The sequence below is a fragment of the Leucopleurus acutus genome, assembly GCF_964270905.1.
Source record: "Leucopleurus acutus genome assembly, chromosome: X".
Classification (NCBI taxonomy): Eukaryota; Metazoa; Chordata; class Mammalia; order Artiodactyla; family Delphinidae; genus Leucopleurus; species Leucopleurus acutus.
The window spans coordinates 28,131,463-28,147,981 of record NC_139148.1 but is presented as its reverse complement, the minus strand read 5'-3'; the positions used below and the strand labels follow the sequence as shown (position 1 = coordinate 28,147,981).

Here is a 16,519-nt window from a genome sequence, read left to right as displayed (position 1 = left end):
GAAGTTTCCTTTTTCATTTGTACTTTCTTCAAAGTCACTTTGAATTTGGTGATTTCAAGGTAATTTTAAGTTCCAAAGTGTTAACAGTTATTCTAAGTGGCTTTTAGCTCCAATTCAGGCTGTAAGACTATATTTTATTTTGCAAAGGTGACCTGTAAAGCCAGTACATTCAGCCTCTCCAGCGGTGTCCTTCAGATGCATTGAGGACACAAGAGGCCATCCATCCTGATGGTTAAATCAGCAAGGTAGTTCATTATCTCAATCTGCACCAAAGTTAATAAGACACATTACCAATCGCATCTCCTTATCTTCAAAGCTCTAAAGTACCCTCGGGTATTAGATGGGATATTTATATTTTCCCACTGGGATCTTTGCCCAGAAGGAAGACAGCCTGTAGTCCAGCAGGAGCTGGAAATGACCCAGATTTAAGATTTCTATCACTTTTTAAAGCAAAATACTTAATTTCACTTTCTGTAATAAACTGTACATAAAATACTAAGCAAGAATTGGTAGGCTAGCAAGGCAGGTTAGACTGATACTTTTCATCAGTTAGAGAGAGAATGTTCTCCATCATTTGCAAGGGCTATGAGCAAAGGTGAAAATATGGGGAATCTGATAGAATTTTTAGAATTTTTAGTTTCTCCTAAAATAAAACTTCCTTCCTAGGCTTCATTTTTGGTTGTGGGGGAGGGATTGCAGGGGGTAGTGATTGCACTGCTATATCTATAAATTTGCCCAATATTTCCAATCTGTAAGCTAATAGAAAATGACTCTTTTAATATTCTTATCCTCTAATGCATCTTCCTACTTTTTCCCAGCAGACATAACCCTAATCCAGAAAATTGTCTTTATTATTTCTCTGCTTAAAAAAAAATTATCATACACATGTGGATGCCTAAACAATATACTGCTTAACTTTGCTTGTTTTGAGGGTTGTAGAAAGTGGTAACCTATAATATATTGTTTTCTGGGGCTAGCTCTTTTTGTTCAGCATTTTTGTGTCTGGGCCTCATCCATATGGCTCTCTTTGGTGAAGTTTTCATTTTTGCTTCTGTATTCTCTGTGTAAATATGATACAGTGTATTTGTACATTTTCTTGCCACTGGACATTAAGGTTCATTTCCTTCTTTTTTTTTTATTTTGGTTATTACAAAAAGTACTGAAATGAACATTCTTGTAACTCTCTTTGTTGTCCATCCAAACCAGTTTCTCTGAGGATGTGTATGGAAAAGTGGAGTTGCTGGGTTGTTAGGTATGTGAATATTCACCTTACTGGGAATGACATTGTTTTCCAAAATGATCATTCTAATATACACACCTATCAGCAATAAATACAAATTTGTGTTAATGCGTATCTTCTCTCACACTTGGAATTGTCAAACTTCTCATTTGTGTCAGTCAACGTGTTAAATATCTCACTGTAATCCTGACATACATTCTCCTGGTTACTAATGAGTCTGAACATATTTGTGAATGTTTATCACATGTATCTTTTTCTTTCAAATACTGGTTCAGGATTTTGTTTCATTTTTCTATTAGGTTATATGTTCATCTTTTAACTGATTCAGTGTGCCTTTCATATTCATCTATTTCCAGTTTTGCAGTTGTTTTCTTCAAGTTTGAGGCTGTTTTTCAATTTCTTGTGTTCTTTGATGAGTAGGTTTTAATTCTCATGTAATTAAATTTATTTATCTCTTTCTTATGGTCAGTTTTTACGAAATGTCTTATTTTAGATATTCTTCCCCATCCCAAGGTCAAAAAAAGTCTCTTCTATATTCTTCTGGTAGCAGTCTTAAAATTTTGCTTTTTCATATATGAGTACTTTTGAATATTAATTAGTTTTTACAGTGTATATCAAAAGCCATTGAAAAATAAAAATATCTTCAAAATAGTTCATATTCATATTTCTAATAACATACCACAAGGAAATAATTTAAAATATGGAAAAATTCATATTCATGATGATGGTCACCAGAAGGATTTAATAGCAAACAAAACTAAGGAAACCAAACTATAGCTACTTAAATGAAACCTTAGATTTTTATTAAAAAATATACCTAACAATATACAAAAAAATATAGGATATAATGTTTATTAAAAAGAGCTATAGTTAAATCCATACTATACTTTTAACTATCTAGTTATTTATATATGATAAAATTTAGAGGAGGTCCCAGAAAGTGGTAATAGTTGATGTGTTGGGATGTTAGGTTTATACGTGCAGTTTTATATATGCTTTTATTTTTTCTATTTCCCAGACTGTAATGTGTTTTTTTTTTTGTTTTTTTTTTACATCTTTATTGGAGTATAATTGCTTTACAATGGTGTGTTAGTTTCTGCTTTATAACAAAGTGAATCAGTTATACATATACATATGTTCCCATATCTCTTCCCTCTTGCATCTCCCTCCCTGCCACCCCCCCATCCCACCCCTCTAGGTGGTCACAAAGCACCGAGCTGATCTCCCTGTGCTCTGCGGCTGCTTCCCACTAGCTATCTATGTTACATTTGGTAGTATATATATGTCCATGCCACTCTCTTGCTGTGTCCCAGCTTACCCTTCCCCCTCCCCATATCCTCAAGTCCATTCTCTAGTAGGTCTGTGTCTTTATTCCTGTCTTACCCCTAGGTTCTTCATGACATTTTTTCCCCTTAAATCCCATATATATGTGTTAGCATACGGTATTTGTCTTTCTCTTTCTGACTTACTTCACTCTATATGACAGACTCTAGGTCCATCCACCTGATTACAAACAGCTCATTTTTGTTTCTTTTTATGGCTGAGTAATATTCCATTGTATATATGTGCCACATCTTCTTTATCCATTCATCCGATGATGGACACTTAGGTTGTTTCCATCTCCGGGCTATTGTAAATAGAGCTGCAGTGAACATTTTGGTACATGACTTTTTTGAATTTTGGTTTTCTCAATGTATATGCCCAGTAGTGGGATTGCTGGGTCATATGGTAGTTCTCTTTGTAGTTTTTTAAGGAACCTCCATACTGTTCTCCATAAGGCTGTACCAATTCTCATTCCCAGCAGCAGTGCAAGAATGTTCCCTTTTCTCCACACCCTCCGCAGCATTTTTTGTTTCCAGATTTTTTGATGATGGCCATTCGGACTGGTGTGAGATGATATCTCATTGTAGTTTTGATTTGCATTTCTCTAATGATTAATGATGTTGAGCATTCTTTCATGTGTTTGTTGGCAGTCTGTATATCTTCTTTGGAGAAATGTCTGTTTAGGACTTTGGCCTATTTTTGGATTGGATTGTTTGTTCTTTTGTTATTGAGCTGCATGAGCTGCTTATAAATTTTGGAGATTAATCCTTTGTCAGTTGCTTCATTTGCAAATATTTTCTCCCCTTCTGAGGGTTGTCTTTTGGTCTTGTTTATGGTTTCCTTTGCTGTGCAAAAGCTTTGAAGTTTCATTAGGTCCCATTTGTTTATTTTTGTTTTTATTTCCATTTCTCTAGGAGGTGGGTCAAAAAGGATCTTGCTGTGATTTATGTCATAGAGTGTTCTACCTATGTTTTCCTCTAAGAGTTTGATAGTTTCTGGCCTTACATTTAGGTCTTTAATCCATCTTGAGCTTATTTTTGTGTATGGTGTTAGGGAGTGATCTAATCTCATACTTTTACATGTACCTGTCCAGTTTTCCCAGCACCACTTACTGAAGAGGCTGGCCTCTCTCCACTGTACATTCCTGCCTCCTTTATCAAAGATAAGGTGACCATATGTGCGTGGGTTTATCTCTGGGCTTTCTATCCTGTTCCATTGATCTATCTTTCTGTTTTTGTTCCAGTACCATACTATCTTGATTACTGTAGCTTTGTAGTATAGTCTGAAGTCAGGGAGACTGATTCCTCCAGCTCCGTTTTTCGTTCCCAAGATTGCTTTGGCTATTCGGGGTCTTTTGTGTTTCCATACAAATTGTGAAATTTTTTGTTCTAGTTCTCTGAAAAATGCCAGTGGTAGTTTCATAGGGATTGCGTTGAATCTGTAGATTGCTTTGGGTAGTAGAGTCCTTTTCACAATGTTGATTCTTCCAATCCAAGAACATGGTATATCTCTCTATCTATTTGTATCATCTTTAATTTCTTTCATCAGTGTCTTATAATTTTCTGCATACAGGTCTTTTGTCTCCTTAGGTAGGTTTATTCCTAGATATTTTATTCTTTTTGTTGCAGTGGTAAATGGGAGTGTTTTCTTGATTTCACTTTCAGATTTTTCATCATTAATGTATAGGAATGCAAGAGATTTCTGTGCATTAATTTTGTATCGTGCTACTTTACCAAATTCATTGATTAGCTCTAGTAGATTTCTGGTAGCATCTTTAGGATTCTCTATGTATAGTATCATGTCATCTGCAAACAGTGACACCTTACTTATTCTTTTCCGACTTGGATTCCTTTTTTTTTGTTTTTTGCTTTTTTGCGGTACGCGGGCCTCTCACTGCTGTGGCCTCTCCCGTTGCGGAGCAACAGGCTCCAGATGCGCAGGCCCATCGGCCATGGCTCACGGGCATAGCCACTCTGCAGCATGTGAGATCTTCCCGGACCGGGGCACGAACCCGTGTCCCCTGCATCGGCAGGTGGACTCTCAACCACTGCGCCACCAGGGAAGCCCTTGGATTCCTTTTATTTCCTTTTCTTCTCTGACTGCTGTGGCTAAAACTTCAAAACCTATGTTGAATCAGAGTGGTGAGAGTGGGCAACCTTGTCTTGTTCCTGATCTTAGTGGAAATGCTTTCAGTTTTTCACCATTGAGGACGATGTTGGCTGTGGGTTTGTCATATATGGCCTTCATTATGTTGAGGAAAGTTCCCTCTATGCCTACTTTCTGCAGGGCTTTTATCGTAAATGGGTGTTGATTTTTTTCAAAAGCTTTCTCTGCATCTCTTGAGATGATCATATGGTTTTTCTCCTTCAGTTTGTTAATGTGGTGTATCACGTTGATTGATTTGCATATATTGAAGAATCATTGAATTCCTGGAATAAACCCCACTTGATCATGGTGTATGATCCTTTTAATGTGCTGTTGGATTCTGTTTGCTAGTATTTTGTGGAGGATTTTTGCATCTATGTTCATCAGTGATATTGGCCTGTAGTTTTCTTTCTTTGTGACATCCTTTTGGTATCAAGGTGATGGTGGCCTCATAGAATGAGTTTGGGAGTGTTCCTCCCTCTGCTATATTTTGGAAGAGTTTGAGAAGGACCAGACTGTAATGTTGATGAATTATTTTTTATTTAAAAAAGTAAATCACTGAGTCTTGAATTTATTCATGTAATAAAATATTTTGTTAATGATTTGTAATTATGGACATATTAGATGCTCAAAATGACTAGTTGCATTTTCAATGATCTACAAAGAAAAGGTAAAAAAATATGTTTTATTTTTAGAAGGTTTAAAAATGGAAATGGCAAAATTGCACTCTCACTGTTCTATCAAAATATTTCATTTGTGATATACATTTCTTTCACAGGAAGTTTGGGCATGTTGGCATGAGTTATTGTCATACTTGGAGAAGGCAAACAAGTGGCTAAATGAAGTAGAATTTAAACTTAAGGCCACTGAAAATATTCCTGGTGGAGCTGAGGAAATCTCTGAGGTGCTAGATGTAAGTTGTGAATTAATATAATTGTGATAATTTATATGCATTATTGAAAGATGTCAAGAATCAAATAGAAAATAAATTCAAAGAAAACCAGGCAGAGTGTATAGTTGCTATTCCTTCCCCAGCACCAGCACTTGGAATGAAACCTTTGATTCCTCTCTGAACCTTCCAGTGTTAAGATTTTAAAGAGAATTTAAATAACCTCTTAGAGAGGACATATGCCTTTTGCTATATCACTATGTTCTATGTTTACATTTTTCTTTACCTGCTTAAATCTACTACAGACCTGCAAAGACAGTTTGAATGCACAGTTTTGCTCCATTGGAGTAGAGATAAACAGGATGATAATGTAAAACATTATTTCCAGTTTAAAAGCTACCTTCACTGAGTTGGAACATATTTTTAATTATTTAAAATCATAAATTTATACCTTACAGAATGTTTCAAAGTATTAAATAGGCATGCTTTGATATTGGAAATGTATCTTTAAAATGTTCATACATTTTAGTACATAGAGAATTTTAGTACATTTTCAAGTTTTATTTTGGAGATATTTTAAAAGTAAAAGTTGAAGGAGTTTGCATGTATAAGCTTTGATTTATGTGAATTTCTGACAATCATTTATGTCCTATGCATTTTATTGTACTTTTGGATAATCCTTTATATGTAATGAATATGTAGTTTTAGCCTATGTATTGTGTGTAGAGCCACTTGTAGTGCAGCCCCTTTGTAAATCTGCTAAAATAAGGTACATAAATTAATCACAATGTGAAGAAAATGTGAAATGTTTTTGAGTGAATAGAATTGGAATCCTGGGACATTGCAGGAGAAACCTGGGCATGATTATATCCAACTTCCTTACTTTTGCAAGAGAATTGTAAAACTTGAAGAGGTATCAAAGAACAATGAGAGAGGCCTCAAATAGACTATAATTATGTCCCTGTTCTATTCAGAGATGTTCAGTGACCAAACATTCGTTGTGAACTAACAGTGTGAAGCATCTTCCAAAAAAGATGAAACAAACTTGCAAAGTTATACCGCATGAGTAAAAGGGTCATGGCCAGAACAAAGGATGTGATCATGCACTTATCCTACTAAATGAACAGATTGAAGGACCTCATCCTTGTTTTTATTGTCTCCCAGTCCAAATATGGCTACTTTACCTGTAAGCCGTATATGTGTGAAAAAGTGTGAAGGCCAGAGGGATTTCTTCTAAAGTACTGTGACTTTTTTTTTTCATGTGAGAAGGGAAACTCTGCTCTTGAATTTCTACCTATGTACATTGTCAGAATCATGTCACTTGGCCATCACCAGCTATAAGAGAAGTTGGGAAATTGAGTGTCTTACCTTCCAGGTATTATAGTAGAGAGCCTCAGAGAAGAAGGTGGCCGTGAATCATTTTTTATGTACCCCATTCCATAGTCCTGCCACAAGCCCATGAAGATTGACATGGAGCAACATCATAGTTTTGAAATAACAATGATCTTTCATGTTTTGTTATCCCAATTAAATATTACTTTAAGTTGCTTATAACTTAATTATATGTGAATCAGAAGATACTGAGCATTTTGGGTTAGTTCAATGGATTTAGAAAAAGAAGTGAAATAGTAATTATTGCAAATGTATTTCAGTCACTTGAAAATTTGATGCAACATTCAGAGGATAACCCAAATCAGATTCGCATATTGGCACAGACCCTAACAGATGGCGGAGTCATGGATGAACTGATCAATGAGGAACTCGAGACATTTAATTCTCGTTGGAGAGAGCTACATGAAGAGGTATGACAAGAAGAGTGAAAAAATCTCTTTAAACTAATTTGCATGAAGACTAGCAAATACCTTTATGCCTCTCAGTCAAAATGAGGAATAATTTAAATATTAGCTCAGCTTCCAGGTTGTAGAAACTTTCAAGTTCTAGACATGGATGAAATATTTATATGTGTATCATATCATTTTTATCTTACTAAAACTTTATAAAGTATGGGTTTTAATAGGAAACCTGAGACAGATCAAGTACAGTAACTCGCTCAAATCTTCACATGAGTAAATAGTTAATCTGGTGTTCAAAATAGGATCTTATCTGACCACAGTTCTTTTCCATATGCAAGATTAACTAATATGTGTAGGTATCGTCACCTCTCTCTCTCTCTTTCTCTGTTCAAACATGTACACACATGTTTGTTATGGTCATATATAATCTGTTAATAATACATGTGATTTTATTAGTGCCCAAGATATTGGATATTGTTTATTGTTCCCAAATAATATGAGTTTGTATTTATATATAACAGAGGGGTTTTCATATTTAAAAATTAATACATATGGTGTGAATTTTTCAAATCAAAATTGAAAAAAATAACATATTTTTATGAATCCAACAATATTTTGCATACAGTCTCCTAAATCAAGAATGGATTATTTGTCAAGAAGGAAAAAAAAATTCATAATGAGGTTTACTTTCGTATCTGATTGCTAAGTGCATCTATAACATGTGAGACACTGAAGGTTTGGTAATAAGTCAGAAAAAGTATCTGTACTTCACTACTTATAGTCATTGATTAGTTAAGCAAAAAATTATTCATTTCTTAGTGTGTTCCAGGACATGAAAACAAATAATATCCTTATAAGATGCAAAATGTTGGGTTAAAAGTTACGACAGAGGATTAGAGAACATAGAAAAGGACACAGACTTGTGTGGGTCAGCAGTGAAAGGTATTTGGGGTAACTTTCCTAGAGAAGATTTGTTGTAAACTACATTTTTAAATTAGAGTAGGAGACAGCCAAATGGGCAAGAGTAAGAGGGTGATTCCAGGCAGGCAGCCACCAGCAGCTACAGAAAATTGGAAGTATTTGGTTTTGCTAAAACACAGAATGCAAATGGGAGTCTGGTTGAAGGTGAGCCTGAACAAATAAGCATGAGTGAGATTGCTAAGGGAGATCTGTGCTTCACAAAAAGCCTGCTGTAGAGCCATGCACTTAGGGAACCACTGAAGGGTTTAACTTATAAGGGGGAAGGAGAAGAGAGGTGCCACCATCAGATTACGTTACCTCTGTGGAGACTGGACAGTGGGGTGGGGGGTCTAAGAGACAGGGAGGCTGCAGGCAATGAGACCAAGTAAGAAGCGGTACTTTTAGCTCAGTTGAAGGCAAGGCCGTTGGTGATAGATACAGAGCAAATGCAAAATTCAGAAGAGTATCTGGGTTTCTGACTCAGGTGACTGAGTATCAGATATTTTTCAGAAACAACTTTGAGAAAGTAAGAAAAAACAAGTTTGGAGGTGAAAGATCACATGTCATTTTTTACCCCCATTGAGCCAGACATGTCTAAGTTTGATATTAATCAAAAGCAACCCGAGTGAAGGAAGGACAAGTGAGTGCATGGGGAGAACGGAGAATGAAATGTTGGAAGTCTGATAAAGGATGCTTTTATGAGTGAGTTTCCATTGGGAGTTACTGAGCTCAGTCCCACTGGGAGCTTTAAAGAAATCAGGTAGAACACCAGTGTCATAGAGCTCACTTAGAATTGTCCCGCTGGGCTAATGGAAGCTGGAACATTTGTCCACCAATTTTCCTCCCTTTGTGTTTGAGGATTGCCCTTGGGTGCATAAAATCCCAGTACTTCTGGGCGTCCTAGAGCAGTAAAATTGAGAAATGTGGGGGCCTAAGGTGGGAATCTAGCAGTGCGTGCACATACTGGCCACCAAAGCTTCAAGTGAACTTAGAGGTTCTGAGGCTAAGAGGTTATGTGGCTGGGCAGCAACAGGATCTGCTGCAGTACTTACGGAGAACCCAGGTGGAGATATTCCCTAATCCAGTAAGAGAGAGTTACACAGCCCTAAAGTTAAAGAGAGTGATTCGGACTAGTTACACAGATGGGGAATTTGTCAGGCTATGTGCTAATTAAAACTGCAGAGTTCCTGAGGTCATCCCAAATAAGCCAAAAGAAAAAGAATCAGACAGAATTTCAGAGTTATACCCCATATCCAGTTTTCGGCTGAGGAAACAGTGTCTACAAAGGAGATGAGAAGAAATGATCAGAGGTAAGAGGAGACGCAAGTTAAAACCAGGGTGCTTAGCAGGTAGCAGTTTATAAAGAGGAGTCATGAAAAACTGTCAAGTATGGGTGGAGAAGCCCAGTAAGATGAAGACAGAATTGGGCAAAAAGGATGTCACTTGTGACCTTTCCTAGAGCAGTTTTGATGGAGTTTTCCTGAGGATAGAGAGACTCTGGTGACAGTGCGATACAGAAGATATTAGAGAAAAGGACGGGGAAGGCAAGTGTGCACGATCCTTGTGAGGAGCTTGGCTGTGAAGGCAAAGAAAGGTCCTAAGGAGGGATGGTAGCTATGACGGTATGCAGGGAACCTTTTGTTATTTACATGGGGGAGAAGTTTGATCATGTTTATACACTGGAAAGAAAGAAGTCCTGATTAGCAGAGACTCCAGACAATCCTTAATCCTGCACTACCTTTGTTTAGTAGTCTAATCATACTTTCTCCATATCAATATAAGGACTGGAAATAGGCGATTCTAAACAGTCCTTTAGCCCTTGACCCTATCGCACTGTTACTGGACGTGGGCAGAAGTAGGTATTCCGAGGTGGCAACTAGGTCAGAGGTCATTTACATTTGGATTTTGATATAGAATTGGAATGTGCTTGTATTTGTATTTGAATTTTAGTGTCAGGTTAGAAATTAGTGTTCAATCAAAAAAGAAAGTCAAAAGGCACACTGTAAAACTGATTTTGGCTAAGCTGTGAAGAGGCCCAAATTTTAATCATTAACCATGTTCAGTGTTTGTCTATTCTGTCCTTAGGAGTAGACCAGTCTCTAATCCTGATCTTGGCATCAGCCTCATTTATGTAATGCTCTTGCAAACCTTTAGCAACACAAAAAACTACTTATGTCTTTACATTTCAAAGGTCTCTGTTGTGGAACCTGGTATTTCCCCCAAATAGATAATAATTCAACTCAACAACAAACCTTGATTGAACGCTTATTTTGCTGTATCCAAACTGAGTTTTAAAGCATTGAAATTTGAATCAGAAAATCTTGGGTTGGAATAGCCCTTGGTATTAATCAGGGTCAGACAGGTAACAGAAAACAGGTTACACAGTAACTTGAACAGGGAATGTTTAATACAAATAAGTATTAAGTAATTACTGGGAATTAATTTTTAAGAGGAAATAGAAGAGAACTCCAAAGAATTCCCTAGAACCAAGGGATAGTACACAGGGAAGGAACTGACTTGGAAAGTGAGGGGCTCTACCCAAGGCTGGGATTCAAACCTGTTTGGAAAGAGTATGTCTCCAGAGCATGAGATGACAAAGAAGTTCGCTGGGTTGACCCAAACCAGAGCTAGTATGTAGTCAGTGGGCTGAAGCTTGTGTGAAGGGAATCTTGGAGTGAGATGATGACAAAATTCATGGGGAGGTAACCTGTGGGGGCTGCTATTGAATTTTCTGGGAAGCTAGAGGGGATTGCCTGTTGGACTCACTGGGAAGCTAGCTACAGTAGGGGCCACTGAATTTAGGTAAACCAGCTTGGGCTCCAGAAAGCTGCCCATGGATTTGGCACCCAGGTTGGACTTGGCACTGGAGCACCCACTGAACTTGTCAGAAGGCACCTGTAGAGGGTGCTGCTAAAATTTATTTGGGGGGGGTGGGGAACAGATGAGGTGAACTCCACCAGGCATCCCACAGGCCAACCCAGAGCCACGGTAGCAAGAAGTAAAAACACACTGAACAGAGAAAACTTTACCTCCCCCAGTGTCACTCCAGCACCCTTTATTGACAAAGCTTAGCATCCTGCCAGCTGGCAAAGAGAGAAATATTCCAGTATCACCAACATGAATGTTAAAAGACAATAAATACATCCATCTACAACCCATTGGCTCTGTACCCTTGGGAAATATTTTCAAGCTTCCATTTCCTCATCTGCGATGACAGATCCTATTTCATAAGATTCCTCTGAACAATATATAAAATACTGCCGGGAAAGTGCTTTTATTTTTACTAGGTTGTATGCTGTAGTATCTACCCTCAAAGCAGTGTATGTGTGTGTGTGCGTGCATGCGTGTGTGCTACCAGGGCAGGGATAGACAAACATATACATATATTCCAATGTGAAAAACAATGAAATGTACACACCTCCATTATTTAAATAAAATTCAGAAGACTGACAAAAGGACTTTTATCATTCCATAGGTCTTAAAATTGGAAGGAATTTTTCATTCTACTTCAGTAATCAATTAAACAGAACGCTATAGTAACAATAAATAAACTTGAAACCACTATTAGCCCTGGCTATGCTTATATAAGATATCTAGCCAATAATAACCTGAGAGTAATTTGGCAATGTAAATAAAGCATATTTGGTGCTTTAGAGCTTTGATGAAAACCACATCATGTTAGAGATAATATCCTTCTCAAATTCTGTTCTGCTAGTCTTTAGTATGCCAATGTGACTTTAAAAATAAGATGTTGAGTTAAAAGGATGAGTAGACAGGGTTTTCCTAGTTCTCAGGGTATAATCTGAGTACTTTGATCAATTCCAGACTATCTAGGTAATAGAGAAATATCTAGTACTTTGTTAGCTAAATCAGTCATTTGGATGTTCCCACTGAATATTCAGTTGAAAAGACTGGTGTTTTGATGCAATGCAGATGCAGCCTTGGGATAATTATCTAAGAGTCTGGGGAAATAAAATAATTACAGTAACAGAGTTTTAAAATTGATTTCCTTTTTAAAAAAATCTGTGTTGTATATTGGATTGTTATAGTCAAAAATTCTGAATTTTTTTAAGCCATAAATTTCTTGATTTTTTTTTTTTTTTTTGGCTAAAGAAAAACAGTTTTTCCATTAATAAACAAGTGCCCTTTATCTTGAATATGAGCCTTAGCCCATTTTCTTCTTGATTAAAATGCCTATGTCAAAGGTTTGTTTTTTTTTTTTTTTTTTTAATTGCCTAACTGATGTTTCCTGTAGGGGCAATTATGCAGAACAAAGGTAACATTCAGTTGCCTGTTAGATCAATCAAACAGCCAGAGATTTTATTGCCTATGAATATTTAAAAGAGATTTGCTAGATCCTGTTCCTAATTTCAGAGTGTGAGTTTGCATTCAGATAAGTGATAAATTATTTCCATTCCTTGAAAAGGCATCTTTCACTCTTCATAATCATATGGCACTACATTTTCTACTCACAGTAATGATTTGAGAGATGGTTAGCAAACCAGGAAACAGCTCCAAAAATTGTACCAAATAATCTAATTTTTCCAACTTATTACAGAGTAACCAAGCTACAGACGATTTGTTAGCGATACAGCAAAATGTATAATAATAGCAAGAATAGTATAATTGTTACAAAGGCCCAGGCACTGCTCCAAGTGTCTGACATGCATTTTCTCATTTGTTCTCACAGCAGCCTTATGTTATAAGGACTTCTATTGTACATTCCTATTTTATAGAAATGGATAGGGTATCAAAGGCCACAAAGCTAGTATGCTTAGACCCAAGTCTCTGCTCTTGGAGTCTGGGCACATACTGGTTGACCATGCTGCCTTCAATCTCAGTGATCTTTTCCTTATATTAAAAATAGAAGCTGCTTGGTAAGAAGTGAATATTGCAAGTAACTAGTTTCCCAATTTCTAAGGAAAGCTTACAGTATGAGTTTAAAAATATTAGGGATGACTATTTTTATAAAAAGCATTTTAGAGTTTTAAATATTAAAATCACATGTATTTAGAAGTCCAAAGCCTTTACCAGTTCTCTTGATTAGTGATTATTTCATCTTTCTTGTGTATTGTGAATGCCCCCATTTCTGGTCTTCTCAAAGTCATGTATAAGTTTTTTCACGTGACATTAAATAGCAGACAGTAAAAGGGAAGAAGCAAAATCTAAATTGGTTGATTCTGTTTAGTAGTAACGCTCATGATAGGCAGCTTGAGGGACTCATTAATTGCTCCAGTAATTAGAACTTTGAATTGGTCACTGAGTGTCACATCTACCTTGGCATAGATAGGGAAGAATAGACAAATATTGACTGAAGGAAAACTGTAAAGTAATCCAGGAAAACAAGTGACTGTATATCAGTCTTGAGGTCAGAATTATTGGAAAGCCATTTATCTATAAAAGAATATCTTTATGATTTTGTCAGTGTGTTTACTTCTTAGAAAATATCAATGTATAATATGAATAGTAAAAGCTACAATTTACTGAGTGCATTTTTATGTCAGTCCTTGTGCTAAGCAATTATAAACAGTGTTAAACTTAATCCCCACATTATTTTTATGAGGTAGATTTGATTAACTCCACATATGTTGAGAAGGGGCTGACTTCCATTCCCAAGGATGAGGCAGACTCAGTTTTCTAAAATGCCCTCTTCAAAGCACCAAGATGCTGGGAAATTTCCAACAAATACAGTTTTAAATGTTTTCTCTCTTGCAAGGAAGTGGGTAAACCTTTCAAGGCCAGGACAAAAAAAAAAAAATGCGGATGCAACTAAAGTCATAGAACTAATACAACTATGAGCACTGACCCTTGTATTGCCTTAGTGCTAAAAGCTAGTGCTAGAAACCCAGAGTTTGGTTAAATTAAGCCATTTGATACAGTAGAAATCTGAGCCTCAGGCTCAAGCAAATGGGGGGAGGTGAACAGAGATTCTATGTAAAACAAGGGTTATATCTTCAGTACCATGATGGACGGGGGTATTCTGTCTGTGAAATGTCCCAATATAAAAATATGTCTATCTCTCTTCCCACTCTAAGTATAAAATTAAAAGTAAGAATAATTATAATCATCTCATCTGAAAATGTGTAACCGTAGGCCTGTTCTTGTGAGAGTCGCTTATTTGAGTGTTTATTACCAGTAAGAGTCAAGGTATCCCTAAGACAAGAGATTAAGTTAAAGTAGCTCCAGGTTGGTAGCACCCTAGCACTAGTGAGAGGTGAATCCAAATTCTTAGAAAGAAAAGCACCTTACTATGCTCACAGACTAAATTTTGTGAAATTTGAGCTCACGATAAACCCCACAAGCACAAGAAAACAAGCCATCATGAAGCAAAGTAATCACATGCAACACAGAGTGAATTTAGATCACCTCCTCTACAATTTCAGGTACTAGAATTGCCAGGTAATTAATATAAGTAGGTGAAATGTTAAAGAAAGAAATGAGAGTGAGAATCAAATGAAGAAATAAGACGCTAAAAGTTGATGAGGAAGATTTGAAAAACAGATCAAAATATGAGTACTAAAATTAAAATTATCACTCTAAAAATTGGAAAAAAATAATGGCTGTGTTCAGTGTATATTAAACAGTTGAAAAAAATGAGTTATGAGGAAATTGAAATGTAAGGAATGTGGTACCAAAACCTAAGGAGGTAGACAGTATGAACAGGAAGGCAAAATATATATTGGGAGTAGGTTGTGAATGTCTAACTTATGTCTAATGGGAGACTCTGAGGCAAGAATAAAGAAAATGGATAGGCGGGAATATGTGAAGGATACTGAGGAATAACTTGCAGAGCCAACCTACTTAACCAGGAAGCACAATATATAACAGGCAGCATAAATAAATAGAAATCCACTCTTAGACATTTCACAGTGAAACTGCAGAATTCCAAAAACAAAGATAAATTTACATTAGCAACCAGAGAGGAGAGACAGATCATTTTTGAAGGAATGAAACTTAGACTGACATTAGACTTTTTAACTACAACAAAAGAATCAGAAAAAAAATTGGAAAAATGTTTTCAAGATATTGAGAAAAAATTACCACCATCCCAGAGCTCTGAACCTAGCAAAATTGCAAGGGCACATTAGACATTTTCAGAGAAACAGAAATTGAGATTTTTATCTCAGCAGATCCTTTCTAAAGCAAAGAAATTCCAAAAGGAAGATCTGAGATGCCCTGAGATAAAGAGACACAAGAGAGATAATTCTTCCAGATACGTGAGGATACAGCAAGAAGGAGGCCATTTGCAAACTAGAAAGAGGGCCTTCACCAGACACTGAATCTGCAGATACTTTGATCTTGAACTTCTCAGCCTCTAGAACTGTGAGAAATAAATGTATGCTGTTTAAGCCCCCTGATCTGTGATATTTTGTTATAGAAGCCCAAGCTGATTAAGACAGGCTGAAAAATATGGCTAGAAAATATTCTTACTAAAATTTGACAAAAATGGTACAAGAAGGAAAGATGTACATATGGCCAAAGGCACATGAATAAATGCTCAACATTGCTAATCATCAGAGAAATGCAAATCAAAACAACAATGAAATATTACCTCACACCTGTCAAAATAGCTGTCATCAAAATGTATACAAATAACAAATGTTGGTGAGGATGTGAAGGAAAGGGCACCCTAGTACACTGTAGGTGGGTTTGTAGATTGGTGCAGCCACTATGGAAAACAGTATGAGTTCCTAAAAAAACTAAAAATAGAACTACCATATGATCCAGCAATTCCACTCCTAGGTATACATCTGAAAAAAACAAAAACATTAACTTGAAGAGATACATGCACCCCAGTCTTCATAGCAGCATTATTTACAATAGCCAAGTTATGGAAGCAGCCCAAGTGTCCATCAACAAAGAAGGAATACAAAAAATATGTATTTATGTATGTATATGTATGTGTGTGTGTGTACACACACACAATGGAATATTACACATTAAAAAAGAATCGAATTCTGCCATTTCCAACAATGTGGATGGACCTAGAGAGTATTATGCTTAGTGAAATAACTAAGATAAAGACAAATACTCTATGTTGTTACTTATATGTTTGTCTCAGGAATCTAAAAAATAAAATGAACAAATATATATAACAAAAAAGAAACAGATTCACAGGTATAGAGAGCAAACTAGTGGTTACCAGTGAGGAGAGGGAAAGGGGAGGGG

The 16,519-nt window shown here is 36.4% G+C and overlaps 1 protein-coding gene across 2 annotated transcripts in view; it reads left to right on the top strand.

Annotated features, from left to right (window-relative positions):
* The window catches only part of DMD (dystrophin), a gene marked incomplete at its 5' end in the record, with an annotated part of 2,126,456 nt that overhangs the window by 756,700 nt on the left and 1,353,237 nt on the right, over positions 1-16,519 (top strand). For both annotated transcript variants that reach the window (XM_082864911.1, XM_082864910.1), the window contains 2 exons: positions 5,487-5,621; positions 7,250-7,399. In XM_082864911.1, the coding sequence (XP_082721037.1) occupies positions 5,487-5,621; positions 7,250-7,399 (285 nt within the window). The remainder of the gene's footprint in view (positions 1-5,486; positions 5,622-7,249; positions 7,400-16,519) is intronic.